This window comes from Sorex fumeus, unplaced genomic scaffold, assembly GCF_029834395.1.
Source record: "Sorex fumeus unplaced genomic scaffold, SorFum_2.1 ptg000130l, whole genome shotgun sequence".
Lineage (NCBI taxonomy): Eukaryota > Metazoa > Chordata > Mammalia > Eulipotyphla > Soricidae > Sorex > Sorex fumeus.
The window spans coordinates 4,113,669-4,135,722 of NW_026606187.1; the positions used below are offsets into that span (position 1 = coordinate 4,113,669).

The following is a 22,054-nucleotide window of genomic DNA, read 5'->3' on the forward strand; positions in this document are numbered from 1 at the left end:
CCACCTTTCCCATCATTCTCTGTTCTCTTCAAATCATCTTTTTCACACCCCTCACTGGGTTCGATTATTTGCAAAAAAACTAAACAGACTGCACTGTCTCATTTAAGACCACCCCGCCTCAAACAAAATCAGCAAAAGCAGCTGGAAATCAGCACCAAGAGGGTATGTCACCGACGACTTGTGTGCCAGACACACAGACAGAGAAGAGGGCATGAAAGAGCTATTGTCCAAGTGCAGAAACACCACCACCGCCACCAAAAAGTAACATGGGGTTTTTCTGTGCTCCCAAAGTGCATCACGAAGTGTGGGTGGCGAGAAACACAGAAATCCAGAATTAGCCCAACACCAAAAATCACTTGAAAGTGGTCTGAGCAAGAGACCCTGGTTCCTGGGCTCTGATGCCATTGAGGAATCCCCGTGCACAGTGGCTCGGGGACGCGGCAGAAGTGCTCCTCTGACTTAGCTCAGCGGCCAGGCAGGGAGAGTCACTCCCCAGGCCATGCAGCCAGAAACTCCAGTCTTACAAAGCTCGCGGTGGAAGGAAGACCTGGGAGGGCGAGGGGAGGCTGCACAGCAAATTCCAAAGAGGCAACCACCGTACCAAGTGCCACAAAGAAAAAAAAAGAAGGGGGGGGAGACAACAAACAAACAAACAAAAAAAAAACAACAAAAAGCCCCCTCAGATGATCAACGAGCCCAAGGAAAGCAAAGTGGAAATAAATGAGGGGTGTGTAAAGGGGGTGGGGAGGAAGAGGAGGAGGAGGGGGAAGAGGAGGAGGAGGAGAAGGGGGAGGGGGAGGGGGAGGGGGAGGAGGAGGAGGTCGGGAGCTGGGAGGGGAAGGGAGGGATGGAAAAAAACAATACATTTGCCACCCCGTCCCACTTCCTAGCCAGGCGGCAGGCGAGCGCCTCCAGCCCCTTTACCTCGGGCGGGCACATGTCGCCCGGGTCCGCGGCGAAGGTGCACCGGGAGGCCTCCGGGTCGCAGCCCCTTAATTCCAGGGATGTTAATGATTAAAGAGGACGGTGGGGGTGGGGAGGAAGAGAGGGCGGAGGGAGGGCGCGGGGACTCCTATCTCCCGGCGCTCGCCCGGGGCGCGGGGCAGCGCGTGCAGCCCCCCCCCCCGGCCGCCGCCGCCGCCCCCCGCGCGCGCCCGGGCGCCGGCTGCAGGGGTGCGGGCGGCGGGGAGGCAGGCGCGGCGGCGAAGTTCTCGGGAGCCCTGCGCTGGCACGCCACAGGCTCCCGCGCGGTCCAGCCCCGGCGCAGACTCCCCGCCCTCCCCGCCCTCCCGCCGGCTCGCCACGGGCCCCCGACGCCCCCTCCCGCGCCGCTTCATTTCTCAGCGCGCCCCCATTCTTCAACACCGCCCCCCGCGCGCTGCCCACCGCCACCACCTCCACCCCCCCCAAACTCACAGCTGCTCCAGAGGTTCCTCCAGTCAAACCCTTTCTGGAAACGACGGCGGCCCGGCGGGTCCAAATCACCTACCATCCCCGCTCGCGTTCCCAGGCTCGCCGCCGCCGCCGCCGCCGCCGCCTCCAGCACTGCCGCCGCCGCCGCCTCTTCATCTGCGGCCCACCGGCGGCGGCCGCCCCGAGGCCCCGCCCCCTCCATCGCCTCCTGCATCATCACTTCCGGTAACCCCGCGGGCCGCGCGCGCCGGGAGGGAGAAGCCGAGGGAGGGAGGGGGGCGGGCCGGGAGGCGCGTGCGTCGTGACGTCGGCGGCGACGTGCGAAGGCGTCGCCAAGTAAGGGCAAGCGGCTCCGGAGGGGCGGGACCAAGTGGGGCCCGGCGGAGGGGGGCGCGGAGAGCGCCCGGGAGAAAGGGCAAGTGCGGGAGCGGGCGCGCTCGGCGGGGAGGGGCGGCCGGGCGGCCGGGCGGCCGGGAGGGGGCAGGGTCCGGCGCTTCAGGGCAGGCGGCCCCCGAGCGGGCCTGGCGCTCCCGCGGGCTCGGCCCGGTGGTGGCGTCCGGCCTGTCCTACCGGACCTGCCTGAGCTCCGAGGGCCTCGGCGCGGCTGGACTCCCGGCGCCGCCTCCTCAGTGCCCGCCGGGGGCTGCGGCTCTCCCGTGGGTGGGGGGAAGGCAGGGCCGACGCCGAGTGCGTGTAGGGGATGGAGACGCGGGGTCCGGGCGCGGGAGACTGGGGGAAGGGGGTGGCTCCCAGGGGCGCGGACGGAGGTCGGGGGGGGGCGGCGTTGCTAGGCGACGTGCTTGTGTGACCCCAGCCTCACGAGGGCGCCTCGGTGTCATCGCTGCTCGCCCGGGGAAGCCGCCAAGCGCGCGTCTGCTTTGGGGACCCCCCCCGCCGAGAGGTCAAGTGTGGGAGCCGCCCGAGACTTCGGAAGTCCCGTGGCGGGGGTCACCGAATGGACACGGGAGCCGGAAAAGGGGACCAGGATGCAGTTCGGGACTGGGGGCGGGAAGCGGCGAGGGGCGTCCAGGTGGGGAAGGTTGACCCAAACGAGCCCCCGTACAGGCCCCGCGACTCGTTCCGGACTGGGGACGGGGGGAGGGGGGGAGGGGGACGATCTGCCTTCCTAACTTGCAGACTTGTAGAGAGCAAATCGGAGGCCGGAGGCCGTGATTTTTTTTTTTTTTTTTTTGCTTTTTGGACCCCACTCGGCGATGCTCAGGGTTTCCTCCTGGCTCTGCACTCAGGGATCACTCCTGGCGGTGCTCGGGGGCTCCATGGGATGCCGATGATCGAACCCTGGCCAGCCGCACGCCAGGCAGACGCCCTCCCCGCCCGCCCGCGTACTATTGCTCCAGCCCCGTTGTTTGTTTCGTTTTTTGAATCCCTGTCGAGAAAAAGAAAGAAAAGAGTAAGGAAGATCGCCAGGGAGAAAAGCCCCAGAGACAATACTGCCGAGGTGAAGTGAGTGGTAGAAGACGAGGGGCTGCGGGGGCGCTCCAGACACGCCGAGTCGAGGCTGTGCAGGGGAAGGGCCAGGTTCTTGGGAGAGATCCGAGGACGGGGGTGGGGGGAGCTTGCACGGGAGATGCCTCAGCGGAGGGAAGAGCCCCTGGAAACGGGCGGAGGCGGACAGGTGGCTGGAGCAGGAAGACCCGGGGGCAGAGGGAGGCCGTGGGCCCAAGGTAAGGGGCGTGGGCAGTTTCCTTCCTCGCGGACTTTTGGACTTGCTGGATGGGAAAGACTGACGCCAGGGCCGAGACGGCAGGGTATGGTTGTGGACTAGGCGTACCGATGGGAAGATGTAGGTCTCAAAGGTATTTGGAAGGTACTTGCGGTAGAAGGGCATGTGCAGTGTAGGCGAGGGGGGCGATCCTCCCCGCCCCCATTAAAAAAAAAGAGTCCTGCAGGAAAACAGTTTGGAAAGGAGCATTGTAAATCGTTTTTTGAATTTGCCAGGTTTGATAAGAACTGTTAGCCATGAAGTGAATGTGTTTGGGAGTTAGATTTACAAGGGGGGTAGGGATGAAGATAATAAATAAATGTCTTGTTTATTCCTTAGTCACCTAAGAAGAGGAGCTAGGTTGAAAGGAAAGTCCCTGAAGTCTTTGGGGGACGCTTTACATTTAGAGATTAGAGGAAAGGACAAGCCAGCCTTGTCCCAGATAAAGCCTTAAAGATAAAAAGAAACTGGAAAAAACGGAATATCCTGGATAATGGAACCCACCCTCATAAACCTGTCACTGGCCAGCTTCTGCTTATCCCTTGAGGCCTGGCTTAAATCCCTTTTCTCCTTCCGCTCCCAGCTGTCAGTGCTTTTGGACACAGTTGTGTGTAGGTAGCTTGTGTCCATTATAGTTATAGCCGCTTTTTTTTTCTTCTTGGGCCACACCCAGCGATGCTCAGGGGTTACTCCTGGCTCTGCACTCAGGAATCACTCCTGGCAGTGCTTGGGGGACCCGATGGCATGCTGGGGATTGAACATCGGTCCACCAAGTGCGAGGCGAATACCCTACCCTCTGTACTATTGCTAGGGTCCCTTATAGCCATTCTGACTGTGTCTTTGACTATGTCTAGTTCTTTAGACATGGTAATTGTCTAAGTCCCTTTTCTTCCCCAAGAACTGTTCTTTATAGCATGCTGGCTCCAAGTGCAGAGCCTGCTCATAAACTCAACATGTACTTACAGCAAGGAAGGAACTCTTCATAAGAGACCAGCTTGAACAACTTGTGACAAGAGAAACTTTTGTTCTTGCGGTTGCTTCTTCCACAACCACCAAAATCTAGATATGGCTGATCTCATAAAATTTAGAAAGGACATCAGAATAAGAATCCCAAAACCAGGGTTTTAGTCTTGGGTCGGCCACGGTGGAGAGACCTTGAATAAAGGTCCTTTTGTTGTTGCTGTTGAGCTGAAGTGGTTCACCAAAACCTAGATTACAGATTGCAAACTGACAAGTGTCTGCAAATAGAGTGTTGGGCCCACCAAGAGATTTGAATACAAAACAATTGTATTCTTTTTCTTTAAAAGTACTTGTCAGCATTTTAAAATTGGAGGTGAAAACCCAAATTTTCAGCTTTATTTGGAAACAAGTTAGCAACATCCACCTAAAGTTAGCAACATCCACCTAAAGTTCCTGTGTAGCAAAAGTCCAGGGGAACCAATGAGCTGCTTTGGCCTTTGTATGTGCCACATGCTCTATTTTATGAGGATACTAACTGCCTGGTACATTTGATGATGTAATTGTGGTTTAGAGCTCACGCTGCCCATACTGTACCCTCTAACTCCATTGGGCTATTTACATGAAATCAGATTTGAAAAATCACTTCCTCATGCATAATGACCATATTCTATTCCAGTACACTGTGTGGCCAGTGACCACCCAGTTGGATAGCACATTTATCAGCAGAACTTGAAGGTGCTGTGTCACTAATAGTGGGTGAACACTGCTTCTACTCTCAAGGAACTTTGTCTAACGAAATAATCCGGGGCCTCTGCAGAGGAGAAAAGCTGCTTATTGGTAGTACTCAGAAACTGTCACCAAGGCCAGGGACCCTGTCATGGAATGAGGCTGTTTATTGATATTTGAATCAAGGGTCGCCTGCTAGCCCCAGCTATGTCTAAAAGTATTAAACCCATACTCTTTAATGGTCTTTTAGTCCAGTACTATAGAGAATTGGCACAAAGGAGGAATTTCAATGTTTATTTGAATTTAAGTTTTTGTCTTCCACCTCCTTCCTTCCTGTGACAGTTGAAATCCTGGATGAGTAGGGAGGTGGTTGGTTAGCAGTGACCTGGTTTTCTTCTATTTCTAGCACATACACCTATAACCCTACCTCCTGCTTCTGACAGCTGGTCCTCTCCACCTCTGAATGACCCTTATCTTATCTTGTCTCTTACGTAGGCTTGGCCTCTTAAATAAGGAAAGAGATGCTTCTAATTTTTTTTTAATTGAGGAACTGAATCAATCATGATTTTCATTGAGAATTTCTATAGCTGACGGGAAAACAGCACCTCCAGATATAATCCTGTGTGTGCCCCTGTGCTAATTCATTTAGTTATTAAAAACCTCATGATCTTTGGGATAGTGTAGAAGTCTTTCAGGGAAATATTTTTGGTTTTTTCCTGTCATTTAAAGATTTCCCATATTACAGAGCCTAGCAATTTATTTTTTCCCTTTAAGTAAATGAAAATACAATCTACTCTCTCCTCCCTGCTCTCTGTCTCTAACACACCATATTCTCATTTTCTGTGTAAAAAGACCCTACTTCAGAACTGTAGTCAGGATGACTTATGATCTAATGCATGTAAATCACTTAGTATTAGGAGATAAAACAGGGTTGGGGCCTGAGCCACTGGATCGTGGATGGGGCAATTGCCTTGTACATCGCGAACTGGGCTGGGTCCCCGGTGTCCCATATGGTCCCGGCGTGCAGAGCCTGGAAAAAGTAACCTTATGTGGGGTGATTAAGTACACCGCACCGGCATGTCCTGGGGTTTGCAGAACTGTGGCATAGCAATAACCAAAATTGAAATCAGGACAGGAAACCAGATATGTTTTGGTTTCATTTGTTTGGGGATGAGGGGAATGCTTATTGGTTGGAGAGGAGAGAAGACAGAACCCGAAGCAGTGTCGGGACAGTTCAGCTTGGAGGGTGTTGAGTTTGGAGAAGAATGGTGCTGTGTAGAGTATCACATACACCAGGAAACAGGAAGGTAACAAGCCTAAGAGAAAAGCCCAGCAAGGAATAAGAGAGGAAAAGGGAAGGGAGCCATGTCATACCTTCAGTGTTGGCACCTGGATTATATTTCACTTAGAAATATGCACTGTGGTCTGAAGATAAGGGGTATCTCCAGCTGGCTTATTTACCCATCCTGAAGAACAATAGCCCAGCAGTAGCCGAGGATAATTAATGATCTGAGGGAAGCAGCTTTAGGAAAATCCATTACTACCTCAAAGCAATAAAGTTGCCAACAGGCAGCAGGCTTCTATTCCCCCTTCTACAGACAAAAGAGACCTCACTGTTCCTCTCTGTTCCCCCATTTCAGGTAACCTTTACCTGTGGAGGGGTTTTGTTGTTGGGAGTTTCCATTGTTTGTTTTGGAGGGCCACACCTGGTGGTGCTCAGGGGTTACTTTTTCCAGGCTCTGCACGCTGGGACCATATGGGACACCGGGGACCCAGCCCAGTTCGCGATGTACAAGGCAATTGCCCCATCCACGATCCAGTGGCTCAGGCCCCAACCCTGTTTTATCTCCTAATACTAAGTGATTTACATGCATTAGATCATAAGTCATCCTGACTACAGTTCTGAAGAATGTTGTTACTACCCCATTTTGCGTTTTAAGAAACCGAGGCCCTGGAAAATTTATGTATGTAATGAAGCAAGAATTCAGTCATTGTATTATATCTCCTATTCCTCGCATATATGGAAAAGCTTTGGATGTCTGAAACCAAGACCATCATTTTCTACTGTGCATTCTGGGACAAGAAAAGGTTTTTACTTTGGCATTATAGAACTATTTTAATTATCTTGGGTTTTTCCAAATGACAAAAAAAAGGGAAATAGTACACAGAAAAGGTGGGTGTGTTTCCTGGTACCATATATGTTACGAGTGATATATGTTCTGAGCCCCATTAGGAATGATTCCTGAGCCTGGAGCCAGGTGTAAGTCCTGAGCACAACTGTGTATGACCCCCCAAATTTTTTTTAAAGGAAAAGCTTTAACATACAATGTTCTGGGATGGTTTTTGTCCCCTCCCCATTTGAGTGCAATAGACTGTATTCCTCAGAAGAAACAAACAGGTGTATTAGAGCCCAATTTTTTTGTGATTAGTTCTAAGCTTCACAAGATGGTACATCATTTACGTCAAGTGGAGAAACACTAACTGGTCATAGAGAATAGAGTGCTATGTACCTTTTTCTTGCCTGATACGGAACTGATAAGGCTTTTTCTCCAAGTAACACTTCGTCTTTTAGTTTCTATCCTGACACCCAGGATGCCACTGTTGAAAACATTCTTGTGAGGGTTAATTAGTATTTTTAAAATATTGTAGGGTCTTCAGTTGGAAATCCTGTCCTAAATAGAATACCATTGTGTATATATAAGGATGAGAATGGTCATTACTAGTGACTTGTATTTGTGTTTAAATGTGTTCTTTACCAAATTCACTTAAATTCTATACAAGTTAAAATGTAAATATTCTAGCAAATATATTTCAAGTTCCAAGTATATACCAGGCCTTAGATAATGAATGATAATGAATGATAGTGTTCTAACACTCTTCTCTCTCTCCTCCTCTCCTCTCCCCTAACCACACGGTGTACGAAAGCAAGCAGACAACTGCCACTTTGCTTATCAAGCATCAACTTGTCATTTATATTACAATAGCGCAGGATGAATGTTTTAATAAGAATATGCTAGAGCTGCCTGGAACACACAGCAGAGACACTGACCCAGTCTGTGTGAAGATGGCACCTCACAAAAAGTGATGGCCAGCTGGGTGAGAATAGTTGCCACTCTGGGATGATTTCAGTGCGTGGTTGGGTTCATTTGGCAAAAGCCCTTGCCTTGCATACCACTGGCCCAGGTTCAATCCCTGGCACCCATATGATCCAGGAATGGTTCCTGAGCACTGCTGAGTGTGGCCCACCCCCAATCCCACCAAAAAGAAGACAAGATTCCAGATAGGAGAGCAAGACGAGGGATGGGTCACCACTAGTAAATAATGAACACATAAGTCAGTGATTTCATTTAGCTTGCACAATCTGCACTAACACAACTCCACCCTAAATCATAAAGTACTTGGAGCGAAGCTGTACCACATTGCACTCATTAGTTGTAATGAAAAAAAAAAATTAAAAATACACCTGGAAGAAATAGAGAGAGGTCTTTCTTTCAACCTGGAACTTGAAAGGTGATTTCCCTTGTTTTTTTCTCCCACTTGTTTGTACTACAATACTTTTTCTTCAGTAGAAGGCAGAATCTCATGAGAGTTCAGCCTTTGGAATTTTAACATTCCTGAGGCCAGAGTCATACTTCTATAAATTTCATTTGGGGAAAGGGAATGTTCATCTCTGTTCTTCTCCAAAATATTCATGCTGTTACGGACTTTCCAGAGGCTTGGGAAATTGTTTCAATGGTAAGGGAAAGGCTAAAAGCCCATAGTACTAATAGTCTTCCTAAAGGCTTGTCTGACAGTTGATTTAGACATGTTTTGTGCCTAGATGCACTGTAGAGAGTGGTTTCTTGGAGCCTACCTGAGCACCTTCACTGCGCTCTTGCACTCTCACAGTGAGTGGAGGGATGAGTGTGAGGAAGGTAAGGGAGTGAGGGTATTCAGTTAGAACTTTGATCACTGCGCATTACAGTTCCCTGTTACTGACTCCAGTATAAACACGGACAAATAATATATTAGGGGAAGTAGTCATAAACTTTCTTGGCTTTGAATCCCATTCCCAGTGAATTAGATGGCATTAGTGAGGTTTTTTGTTTGTTTTGTTTTTTGCCATTTGCAAGATTGGTAGAATATTTAGTATTTATGATATAATTTGAAATCTAGAACATTTTTATTTTATTTAGTTATTTATTTATTTTAGTTATTTATTTATTTTGCTTTTTGGGCCTCACCCGGTGATGCTCAGGGGTTACTCCTGGCTCTGCACTTAGGAATTATTCTTGGTGGTCCATGTGGAATCCTGGGGATCGAACCCAGATCAGCCACATGCAAGGCAAACGCCCTCCCTGCTGTACTCTAGCCCCAGCTCCCCGGCACATTTTTAAAGGATATAAATCTGTTCTGGAGCAATAGCACAGCGGTAGGGCATTTGCATGCCCTACCTTGCACGAGGCCAGCCCGGCCGAGCCGGGTTCAATTCCTCCACCCCTCTCGGAGAGCCCGACAAGCTACTGAGAGTATCTCGCCCTCATGGCAAAGCCTGGCAAGCTCCCCATGATGTATTTGATATGCCAAACACAGTAATGACAAGTCTCACAATGGAGACGTTATTGGTCCCACTTGAGCAAATCAATGAACAACGGGAGGACACTGCTACAGCGCAGTGCTTTAAATCTGAGCATGATGCTCCAACTTGCTTTGAAATCTGCCAGTTGGGGGAGATAGGGCTGACCCGGATTCTACCCTGGCACCACACGTGGTCCCAAGCACAATTGGACTGATCCCTTAGTACTACTAGGTGTGGCCCCCAAACAAAAATCTGATGTTGTCTTCCTTTAACAATGGAGGAAGAAAGATAATCTGAGACAGATATGTTTTGACTGATAAAATAGAGGTTGACTGAGGAAAGGGGGAAAGGACAGAAGAGAGCATTCTAGAAAGAAGAAAAATCATGGGTAGCAGCAACTCCTAAGGTAGATAAGAGTATGATTCCCTCGAAGAATTAGAGAGGGGAAAAAGTCTAATAAGATCAAAATTGGTATTTTTTGGGTTCAGAGGAGAGTAGGGTGCTTACCTGCATCGCTGGCACCCCAGCCCTGCCAGGAGTAAACCCTGAGCTGTGGGGTGTGGCCCCCAAACCAAAAATGAATTAAAAAAATAGCAGGCATTATTTGTCACCTTTTTCCCCAATGCTTGGAAGGACACTAGTCTTAATAGTGCACAGTGAGAAACACTGTTTTAGAGCCAACTCTTTCTGAAGTCTTTGGTATTTCAGTTTTTCTGGGTCACCTGATGTTGGAGACATCACCTGTCTCCCTTTCAGTATTAGTTTTCAAAACACTTAACCATTAATTAGTGTTCTGAAAATAGTCCCATTAAGTCCCAATTGTTAGTGTAGCTTATTAACCTGAGAACCCTAATTGCTGGGCTTTGTTGTACCTTGATAGCAGAAGATGGTTATGGTTTGGAGCTGTAGTTCTTGGTCGTAGCAGCAAACGACTGCAAAGCCAGGATTTGTAGGAGGTTCCTATTGTTTTGCTGTTCAGCTGGCAGTTCCTCAGGTGTCATCCAGTCACAAGTTTGCTCTGTTAATGACAGAGACGTGAAGCAATCTTTAATAGAAGTTACAGACTCCCTACCCCTCACAGGAACTGACTCACGTATACTGGCATATTTTCATATGAGGAAGAGCCAGAAACTCAAAAACCTGTTTCCTTACCAGGAAAAGTGGCATCATCTCATCTGGGTTTTTATTATGATTAGCCACAAAACATGATATTCTCTGTTGATGAATTCAAACTTGAAACATCTTCCTGTGAAGTGTTGTGGACCCCAGGACTGGTGTTGAATTTAGCCCTTTAACTTCTGAATTGAGTGTAGTGACACTTTGGAGCTTTTCGTCAAAATGTGAAGTCTTAGTTCCTCCATGCTCAAGAAGGGTCTCCTGAGTGAGGGATAAGCAGGAGAGGCTGAAGAGAAATCTGTGAGTTCTCAGGGCTGGAGCGATAGCACAGTGGGAGTAGGAAGGGGATCTGCCTTGCACGCGGCCAACCCGGGTTTGATTCCCAGCACCCCTTATGGTCCCCTGAGCACCACCAGGGGTAATTCCTGAGTGCAGAGCCAGGAGTAACCCCTGTGTATCTCTGGGTATGACCCAAAAAGGGAAAAAAAAAAGAGTTCTGAATTTCTTGCATGTACTTCATTTCTAGAGAAACACACCTCCTCCCAGCTCTCATCTGCATTCTTTAGCTGCCCAAATTCTCAAACGCTGGACCATTCTCAAACATAGAATCTCCATGTTTTACTCCATCCCTCTTGGGTTAGATGTGCTTAAAGCACTTCCTGAAGGACGGACTCTCCCCCATCCAGACGAGCCTGTTTAAGGGAAAGCCCAGGATGAGTTGTCCCAGTGGTTGGCCCTTCCCTTACCAACACTGCTGTGTCTTCCCAGCCTGCCCGTCTGTGAAAGGCAGGACAGCATTCCTCTAAGTCTGACTAAGCAGGCTCCTCTGGTGCAAGCTTTTTTAACTTTTCCCTGAATATCTTTCAGATGTAAAAACAAGTGCTAGGGAAACAGGCTGACGTTTTTGTACAAGTTAAAACTTTTTTTTTAGAAGAGATACGAATTACCTAATATTGATCAAAAGGAGTGTAAAATATATTGGAATACCTTTATACAGTGGATTGGATCGTAGCATGAGAATGTACGAACAGAAGCTATATAACAGCATGAAAGAATCTTACAAGGGTGAGAACCAAAAAAAAAAGTTGCAAAAGGACACCATAACTTTTATTATTATATGAAAGGTTTTAAAAACTCACCAAGCAATACTGTAACATTAAGTGTAAAGATATGTATGAGAAAGAAACAAGAAATATAGTGATTCTTCTCCACAAGACACAGGTTACTTGGCAAATAATAACTTGGAAGTTCTGTGAAGTCCAATATTTGCTCTTTTTGAATATTTGAAATATTTTATATAATGACTTAAAGATGATAGAAGTGTAATAGTTTTTAATACTGGTTAGTATGGAAAAGACTGAGTATGAGCCTCTTGTCTTGCTTCAGGCTCACCCCGGTTTGATCCCCAGCATCACAGCATCCCTGAAGCAAATGCAAGGGAGTGACCCTGAGCATAGAGCTGGGTCGCCACCAGCAAGGCCGGGTGTGGCCCCAAAGCGAAATCAAAATGAAATACAGCCAATTTTAAGAAATACACTTAGGTTGAATCTCATATCACCAAGTCTTCTGAAATGAAAATAGATGTTTCCGAGTAAAAGCGCGGAGGGGACTGCAAGATCCTCAGCCACCAGCTTGCTACTCTTTCTTAATTGATGGCTCTTCTCCGGACAGGTTTTGAGATCTATTTTCAACATAAGACACCTTCTGAGTGGAAGTCTACCTGTTGATTTATTTTCTTTGGCCTTCATAGAACCCACACTTTGAAACTAATGAATTAATATTTTTATGGGTTTTTTTTTTAAAGATTCCATTTTTTTTCTGGGATATTTCTACATGGCACTCACTATTGACTGGGTCTCCTCTTAAGTGGGCATCTCCTCTCCTGGGTGGTTGTCTCTGCCTAGCAGGGTTCCCTCATTTAGTTATCTTTGCCCCCATCACAGTTCCCTTTCTAACTCCTGCACTTAATCCAAATCCTCACTTTCCTAGAAGATTCGGTTTCCAAACTGCTTTTTCTTAGTCATCAGGTCACTAGTATATTTTCCCCAGAATAAATACTAGAGGGAAATCATTCCTAAGATATTTTAGTAAAGAATTTATCAGTTTAAAAGAACAGGAAGGGCAATAGTACAGTGGGGAGGGCATTTGCTTTGCACGTGGCTGACCCAGGTTCAATCCCCAGCATCCCATATGGTCCCGTGAGCACCACCAGGAGTAATTCCAGAGCATCGCTGGATATGACCTAAAAAGCCAATAAATAAATAAATTTAAAAAAAAAAAAGAACAGTAAGGGAGCCAGAGCTATCGTACAGTGGAGAGGGCGTTTGCCTTGCATGCAGCTGATCCAGGTTCAATCAGCGGCATCCCACATGGTCTCCCAAGCACCGGCAGGAATAATTCCTCGAGCTCAGAGCCTGGAGTAACCCCTGAGCCTTGCCAGGTGTGGACCCCAAAAAAGGAAAAGGAATTTAAAAATAAAGGAATAGTAAACCAGAGATGTAGCTCAGCAGTTGAATGCTTGCCTCGCATGTATGAAGCCCTGAGTTCAATACCTGACACACCAATAGTAATAAAGAGTAAGTGTTCATTCTAGGTCAGCCACCTTTATACAAATGCCTTGTTTTGGCAACACCATGGTTGAGCAACCTTCATCCCAAGGATGAGATAAAGGTCAGCCGAGAAAACTGGTTTTCCTACAGTACTGTTCTGACAATACTACCCAACAGATCGCTTGAGAAAGAGCAATTATTCCTCGCCTAATTAAAAATCTTGATTAAAAGAACGTACATCTGCCTAGCTGCCTACTGTCAGATAGAATTTTTATGCAAATTTCCTTCTATTTTGGTGGGCCTGAAGATGACAACAGCAACACGACGAGAAGTTCTTGGCCTCTACCGCAGAATATTTAGGCTTGCGAGGAAATGGCAGGCAGCATCAGGGCAGATGGAAGACACCATTAAAGAAAAACAGTACATACTATGTGAAGCCAGAACGCTGTTCGGGAAAAACAGAAACGTAAGTAGGCCCCAGTCAGAGAGTGTAAGGGGAGGAGCAGTTGGGTACTTAGTACAGGAGTTCTTTGCTATACTAAGATTGAGAGGCGTGGCGGCGGCGGCGCTCCCTGGGGTTTCATGGCTCCAGCCGGTAAGTGGCTCAGTGTCCTCAGAAAATCTCAAGAGCCAGGTGACACTGAGTCAAGCCCTGAGAGTTGCCAGGGAACGAGCATTTCTTCATACCCTGTGCCTGTCGCCAGCCACTCCCACAGGAGAGTCCCAGTCCAGAAGGTTTTCTCAGTTCTCCAGCTATTCACAACCTCCATCAGAAACCATTCAGAGGAAAGAGAATAGGCTGGAGACACAGGGTTCTCTTCATAACTTGGAGCTCAAGCCTCTTTGGCTAGTCGAATGGGTTTGCCCTTTAGGATCACAAGATTGGAGCAAATAGTGCCTTCATTAGCTAGATTTACTTGAGCGGAAGTCTACACCCAGACACCAGGGAGCCAGAAATCAGTTCTAAAAGATTTGATTTGACCCATCCCAACAAACCATAAAGCATTAAAGAAGCTGTTAAAATCAAAAGTGGCTTTTAGCTTCTGACTTCTTTTTTTTTAGCCTCGTTAATCTCATCAGTTCAGTTCTCTTCCTGACGTTTCCTGATAGTTTGCTCTTTGTTACTGACTCAGGCTCTTTGGGGCCCATCTTCTGTGTGTCTTCCCACAGTCAAGAGCGTTCCTCTAAAGGTCAACCCTCCACACCAAGGCCCAAGGAAGGCGCCAGCACTTCTTGGTTTCAGCCCCCAGATCTGAATGGCTCTCACTAGCCACTTGAGGACCTTGTCACCAGCATTACTGTCCAAAGTAGAATTCCTTTCACAAGTATGCGTCCGCTTCCCAGATAGCCTGTTTGTCTCATCACTCCTGTTACACCTCTGCTCTCATTCTTTAATCCAGTGGTGCCCACCATATACCAAACACTGCTGGACTGCTGAGGTTATCGAGTGAGCTAACCCAAGACAGGATCCTTCAGAGATGTTTCAGAATCAGGTACATACAACAGTATGTAAAGTTAGAGTTGACATATTCAAAAGAAATCCTCCCAATATTCCATATTCAGTATTTACCTCTTCTCAGAATCCCTGAATGCAGCCTCCCTGCTTTATACAACCGATCTGTTTATGCTGCTGCTCTCAGCTCTTCTGACCCTTTTTCAGTCTCTCCAAATACCTGTGTGCAGTGTCTGTCAAGCATGCCATAGCAGAGTGGATGTACTGCATGCTCTCTTTAAAGTCTTCTTAGAAATGGGAATAAAGTATTGCAATTGCTAGGGTTTTTTTTTTAATCTTTATTTTTCAAAAGTGCTTATTTTGTGATTATAAAGAACTGATTAGTATTATAGTTCCTGAATTTATATATTTCTAAAATCAGTATAAACCAGGAGATATGATCAGAAACTTTTTATTGAAAGGAGTACATGATAAAATATTAGGGGACCATTGACCTGTAGAGGTGTCATTCTCTCTTTTCTTTGCTTCATTTATGTTGGTGCATCTCCCAACCACGTTTCCATTTCTTGAGCACACAGACCATGTATTTTTTTTGCGTTTCTTTTGGACTACAGCCAGTGTGCTTAGGGTTTATTCATGACTCTGTGCTCAGGAATCACTGTCACTCCTGGCAGGACTTGGGGACCCATATAGTGTGCCAGGGATTGAGCCCATGTCAGCCACATGCAAGGCAAGTGCCATACCCACCATACTATCTCCAGGGGCCTTCAGCCCTCATTACCAAGTACCTTTATCAGAGGCTTCTTTCTGCATAATAATGTATGCAGACATAGTTTCTTGTAATCCCATTTGCAGTCGAAGCTTAATCATGAATTGTGCTGAATCCTAATATGAGGTCAATGGAAACATGGAAATTTATTCCCAAATTGGACATCAGAGCAAAAACTTCTGAGAAGCAGAAGTCAGAGAGCTTAGCCTCTTCCCCAAGAGAGACAGCTGTGGTTGTGTGCATTGTAATTTCTGGAACCCTCCTCTCTTCCAAAAGGTACAATAGTGTAGGAATGCCTTGGAATTTCCAAACCGCCCCAGCCTAGACTTCACTGTGTGTGTCATCTGGAACTGATGCAGTCCCAGCACTGTTTTGAGACCCACTTGGAAATTCTTAGCAGAGACTTATGTTAATTCATTTTCTGTCCTCAGAATAAAAGTGTTTTTCCCCTTATCCTACTTGGCTTTATAATTTTCATAGTAAACTTATCCCTTTACATGAAACTGTTCAACCACCATTTGACTATTTTGGAATTTCAAAAGCCATTTACTAATGTACAAGGAAGTTTATAGTTCAAAACGAAGTGGCATCTTATGTAGGGAGTTTCCAGGCAGTATTTCCTGAAACATTGAGTAAAAATTTTATCAACAGGGGCTGGAAATGATTATAACAGCGGATAGGGCACTCACCTTGTATGTGGTTGACCTGGGTTCAATCCCTGATATCCCATATGGTTCCCAGAGCACCTTCAGGAGTGATTCCTGAGCTCAAAGCCAAGAGTAACCCCTGAGCATTGCCAGTTGTGGCAAAAAAAAATTATCAATATGGCGGAAGGTATGAAGAAGCACTCCTTTAGCATTTGTGAGAACATAAGATAAAGATTATTAATGGGGAATAAATTGGTGCAACTTCTAGAAGACAGTTGACTACAGAAGATATGTCTGTGAGAATTTGACCAGAAAGTTTGCTCTAGAGATTTATTTTTTAAGATGAATTTGCATGTGCAGAAAAGATTTTTGAAAAGATCCATAATAGAATTGCTTATAATGGTGAAAGATTGGAATGTCCAGAAATAGATTAAATTATAATACAGTTTTGTGTTGGAATCTTGTGTAGCTGTTAAAAAGAATGGAGGATAGGAGCCAGAGTGATAGTATAGTGTGATCCCTTGAACCCCTCCAGGAGTGATTCCTGAGCACAGTGCCAGGAGTAAGCCCTGAGCACTGCTGGGTGTGATCCCCCCACAAATCCCCAAACAATATAATCCCTACAAAGACAAACAGGAAACTACTGATATTTATTCTTAAAAAGAGGACTTGAGAGATGGAAGAAAGAGTGTTTGTTGTTTTACAATATATTCTTTTGTACTATTTGATTTCTTTTTATTTTGTTTTGGGACCGTAAGTGGCAGTGCTCAGGGCCTACTCCTGATTCTGTGCTCAAAAGTGATCCCTGGTGGTGCTTGAGGGACCATATGTGGTGCAGGGATTCACACCAGGGTCAGCCACCTATAAGGCAAGTACGTTACCCCCTTACGATCTCTTCAATTAAAAGTTTAATGATAGCAAATTTACATTAATTTGCTGACTTTTGAGATCAGAAAGATCACCTCCGTGGTAGAATATATGGTGCCTGAGTTCCATTCCGGGCAATGCCTGCCCCAACCTGAGCACCAACAGGGCTAGCCTTGGGGCCCCACCAAGCACACCGTTGGGCCCTACCACTGAGCCCTAAGTCCTTGCCAGACCAAGCATTCTCAGGAGGTGCTCCCGCCCCCCAGCACTACCTTGCATGGATCCTATAAAAATTTTTTTCTTTTCATTTTTCAAATTACCAGTACTTAACTTGCTCACTAGTAAACTGTTAAGAGTTTAAGAAAATGTACACGTATACTTTATGTAGCATTAGAAAAAGGCTAACTTCACCTCTTTTCCCCTTGACAATAGCTCACAGATCCAGACTTGATTAAGCAATGTATAGATGAATGCACGGCCAGAATTGAAATTGCTCTGCATTACCAAATACCTTATCCGAGACCGGTAAGTATGACTTCTCTTAACATGTGATAGGGACTTATGCTTGTCAGCCTATTTGTTCCCAAGAATATAATTCTAAAAAAGGCTGCGTTTGCTGGGAAGTGTGTAGAGTTACTGAGGTAGGCTTGTTGAAAATAGACTATTCCAGTATGCCACCAAGCCATCATAGCAAACTCAGAATCCCTGATGATTGATTTCTTTTATTCTTTTACTTGTACTGCTTTCCCACTCATCTGGATAGATGACTTTTTCTTTTGACTTTCATTTTTTTGGTTGAAATTCTTTTATATTCTTTTATCTTAATATAAAAGAATATAGGTAAAAAAAAAAGCCCAGAGGACCAGTGTGATAGCTCAGGTGATAGAGCACAGAGCATGTGTGAAGCCCTGAATTCAATCCCAGGCTCCAAGTAGCCTCCTAAGCCCTGCTAAGTATAGTCCTGGTGGCCCCTGAGCATTGTTGATTGAGCATTACTAAGACAGCCCAACATTGGTAGGGGTAATCCCTAAAACTGAGGGTTTTTAATAAGTATTTTTAAGTTTGAACTTTTAAGGAATGTAAAAATTGTTAAATGAACATTGTCAAGCATTTTAATTTCGTGGAAATAATCGTTCTTAGGTTGGGCCATATGAATTTGCAATATCCATCTCAAATGACAAAACAATTTTATATTCTAGGGTCAAAATAATAGTTTAGTAATATTTCCTGTAAGTCTTTTTATTTATATAATTATGCTATGTGATCTATAATCATTTTTCCTTCATATAAGCAATATATCAAAGAAGAGCACAAGTTCTGGAATTACACAGGTTCAAGGTTCAGATTCTGACTTTACTACTTAATATATTTTTAATAACTTCTAAAGTTCTGAACTTCTTCCACTTTCGTACCTGAAAATATCAGAAACTCTTTATGAGGTTATTGTGTAGGATTAGTATGTGTAGGTATTGTGAGAATTAATGAGTCATGTAGATTTAACACTTAGCAGAGTATAACAGCTGGTACATCCTCAATGAGTATAAGCCGCTGCAATGATAATTTTTAATATTGTTAGCATTATCCTTTTACTCTTCAGATTCATCTGCCTCCAATGGGTCTTACCCCACTCCACGGTCGACGACTTCAAAGACAGGAAAAACTGAGGAAACTTTCCAAACCAGTGTATCTCAAGTCTCATGATGAAGTTTCCTAATCCAGAAGAAAGTTTATTTCCAAGAAAGATGAGCCAATTAAGTCTTGAATGTAAACCAGATGACAAAACCCTTCTGGATTTGGGTCAGAATCCAAATATGTAATTTAAATCTCCAAAAATATTGATATTCTCCCCCCCATCCCGTATGAATGTTCATAATCTCTCTGCAGTTCCTATCTCTTGGCTCTGAATGGCTCACACCAACTCTCAAGGTCCTGGACCCCACATCCTTGCTCAAGAATCACTGGGGAACAAGACAGGTCTACAGGAGGAAGATTTCCAAGGACGTTTTTTTGGGCATCCCATCTGCCAGACATGCCACTGAGATGAAATTCATTGCTGGCGGTTGTCACAGCTACTATGAAATTTATATGCCACCCTTGGAAAATTTAAAACTCAAGTTATAGATTTGCTTAAAAAGTGGGTTTGGGATACCAAAGATTTAGTCCAAGGACTAAGGCACCTACCTACCTTGCACAGAGTCGGGCGTAGCCTGACCAAAATGACACCTCCCCGAAATAATTGGGGTCTCTGTGTGTCTGCTTTATGACATCTTTAATACACACACACACACACACACACACACACACACACACACACATAGATTAAACTTCCAGATAAATCACCTTAGAAAAGTGCATCATTAGATTGATGGTGGTTTTTCATAGAAATTTTATGAGACCTATATCCCCACAAAGTGCATGTCTTAGTTAAGTACAGATGTTTATCTTAAAAGTCAGAGTGTGGGATGGAGAAATAGTACAGGTACTTGTATTATGGTTTGAAAAACTCAACTACTATATTCATTATAAGTGCATTACTTACATAAAAAGTACAATGGCAGGGCTGGAGCAATAGTACAGTGGGGTTGGGTGCTTGCCTCATGCATGGCTGACCATGTTCATTCAAACCTCAGAACCCCCAAGCTACGGGGCTCCAAGTTCCACCCAGAATAAGTCTTGAGTATACCTGCGTGTGTCTCAAAAATCAAATAGAAATGGGGAGAGGGGGGTAATTATTTGGTCCCCCCCAGCATCACCAGGTACAATTCTGAGCACTGAGTTGCCTTCAAGCACCTTTAGGTGTGACCCCAAAACCAAAAGTAAGTGGGACAAATAAAGATTAAAACACAATTTCAATCCTGACGTGTCCAGTGACAAGTCTTATTTTTACTTGTCACTGGGTGTCATTCCCTATTACCTCTAAAGAAGAGGTAGGAATACCAATAAAGGACAACTTGTTGCTTTCAGTCTATTTTCGAAAGTGGCCACATGACATTGTTGAGAATTTCCTACTCACACCTAGATTCCCTTGGCCCACAAATCTTGTGTTTCAACATAAGCCTGAGTTAAGGCCTGGGTTTGGTTTAGTTTGGGGGTGGAGGGTAGTAATTTGTCTTGGAGGTTTTCTTGTTTGCTTTTTGTGATTGCAAAGTATGTGATTTTCCACTGAACCACATCCACATTAATATATTTCATTCTCAAAACCTGCTCCCATAATAAGCAGGAGTATACTGTCTTCACACTGTTAGCATTTCAGGTTTTGGCAATAATATACATTATCAGTGGAGAAATAGCATGTTGAACACAAAAGTGGTCTTCGGTGAAAGAAATTTTAATGTTTGAAATGTGCTAGCAGGTTGTATGACCACTGGGTGAGCATACACCCTAGCCTCGCTTGAGTCAAGGTGTGAATCTGCTGCTCATCACTTTCCTTCCATTTCGGCTCATGGAATCATTTCCCTGCCCGAATGATGGAGTCTTTAGTGGTCATTTCTTACATAACATAGAGCCTGTGGGCCACGGCAGCTACTTCATTTCATAGTCAACCAATGAGACTGATCTGTTCTTGCACTGGAGGGAAATCTGGCTGTGGACGGAGGGAAATAGCTTTCTAAGTATGGAAGGTGATTCTGACTCTTTTTATTTTTAGTCTTACTCTGTCAAGTGTAACAGTCGCTCTTCCCACACGGCCTCATCCAAAAGCTAAGTAAGTCTCCCTTGTGTTGACCTCAGGTCAAAAAGCATTCAGTTATTTCACCAGTTTTACTGGTGAAATTTGGAAAGTGCCATGTCATGGCATGACACTCGTGTACTTCCCCTGGAATCAGCTCTGCAGTCCCTTTGGGAGTGGTCCCTGCTGGGGAGAGAAAACTTCCTTCTTCCACTAAACGAAGTAACACTAGAAAGCAAATAAGAATTATAAGCCTTGATTTGGATACTATAGTTTGCTACCTTCTTACCTTGTTTTAGTACGGTTTCTGTAATTTCCACTTTTATGGATTCTGAGTATCACCTTTGCCAGGAATGCTACCTAAATGTGAATTTTATATGCCCAGTTTTCTTTGGAGAGATGTTAGATGCTATTACATAAATATATAACTGTCATCTTATGACTAAGTCTTCTGTTTAATCAGTTTCATTTATAAAAGTTGTCTCCCCAATTTCTGACTATGAAATCATCTTTAGACCTTTAAAGGCAAAATCTTCCCTACATCCCTCTTCAATGAAATTTATCCTAAAGGTAGCAAAGACCGAACAGCCAGATGTTTAAAGAGAAAGTAGTTTGGTGACAGGTTTGTCTGATTTTATTTATAGAAAAGGCTTGCAGCTGCTCAGCAAGCTGATTTCTGGCCATCTTTACTCAGGACTTTTAGCCTCTAATACCAGGATTTCTGAAGAACATACCACTCTTTCCCAGGGGGGGCGTTATTAATGACCACACTGAGCCCAGTGGAAACTGACCTCAAATTTAGGGCAATCTTTATTTTCAAAGTAGAGGAAATTTTTTAAATTACAAAATTTAATCCATTGTAGGGAAACACTCTGTCCCTTGACCCCTGAGGAATGAGTCAGTCCCTGCCTCCCTCAGCCTTTTTGTTAAACTGGAATTTGATAACTGTAATTAATATTTAATTGTTCTGTTAGCAACTCCCTCACTGCCTCAACTGCTTGCAACGTGGTTTACCTAACCAGGTTCAGAGATTTGGAATTCAGACCATCTCTCCATCTCATTTGACTGACAGTCTTGGATGATATGATACAATAGTAACAGTGACCTGTTCTAACTTTCTTTTCCCCATTGGGTGGGAAAATGTGTTTCTTGAAAAAAACAAACTATCTACTTGGAGCTGAAAGAGAGGAACTTCTCACTATTTCATTGCCACTGGAAAAAATATTGAAGAATCTCTTTTGCTAACGGAGATTGCTATAATAATAATAATAACTCTAGGATCACTTATGATTCTCAGATCTCAAAATTCAGGTGTTAAGTCAAAATTTGACCACCTCCGTATCCCCCATAATGCTTATTTGGTTTTATAAGCATCTCACATGGGACAGGGGTGGAAAGGGGGGAAGGACTGTCCTAGAGACAGAAAAGCCAGTCCAGATACATCGACTCTTGGCCTTACATCTTTGCTCAAATATGAACTGACCAACGGAATGTCATGAAAAGTCACAAAGAGCTACATAAGAGAGTTGACTGAGAAGTATGTCAAGAATTTAATTTTTATTTCCATTAGAAATTTATTCCAGCTGCCCTTGGAAAGGCCATAATA

The 22,054-nt window shown here is 45.1% G+C and overlaps 2 protein-coding genes across 5 annotated transcripts in view; one reads left to right on the forward strand and one right to left on the reverse strand.

Annotated features, from left to right (window-relative positions):
* DCUN1D3 (defective in cullin neddylation 1 domain containing 3) overlaps nucleotides 1–1,599 on the reverse strand; it is a 36,550-nt gene extending 34,951 nt beyond the window's left edge. Inside the window, exon 1 of one of the 2 annotated variants that reach the window (XM_056138911.1) lies at nucleotides 1,490–1,599. The gene's annotated coding sequence lies outside the window, so the exon portion shown is untranslated. Of the gene's footprint in view, nucleotides 1–1,416 lie in introns of both variants that reach the window. The other variant, XM_056138910.1, reaches the window with a different exon arrangement.
* Nucleotides 1,553–20,887, forward strand: LYRM1 (LYR motif containing 1). 3 transcript variants are annotated; one of them, XM_056138913.1, is made up of 4 exons: nucleotides 1,553–1,638; nucleotides 13,353–13,511; nucleotides 17,214–17,306; nucleotides 18,379–20,887. In XM_056138913.1, the coding sequence occupies exons 2-4, from the start codon at nucleotides 13,353–13,355 to the stop codon at nucleotides 18,493–18,495; spliced, it is 369 nt and encodes a 122-aa protein (XP_055994888.1). In that variant the 5' UTR covers nucleotides 1,553–1,638; the 3' UTR covers nucleotides 18,496–20,887. The 3 variants fall into 3 exon arrangements, with proteins under 3 accessions (XP_055994888.1, XP_055994889.1, XP_055994887.1); XM_056138914.1 differs by lacking the exon at nucleotides 1,553–1,638 and adding an exon at nucleotides 1,731–1,749; XM_056138912.1 differs by lacking the exon at nucleotides 1,553–1,638 and adding an exon at nucleotides 1,773–1,828.
* Nucleotides 20,888–22,054: the final 1,167 nt, after the last annotated feature.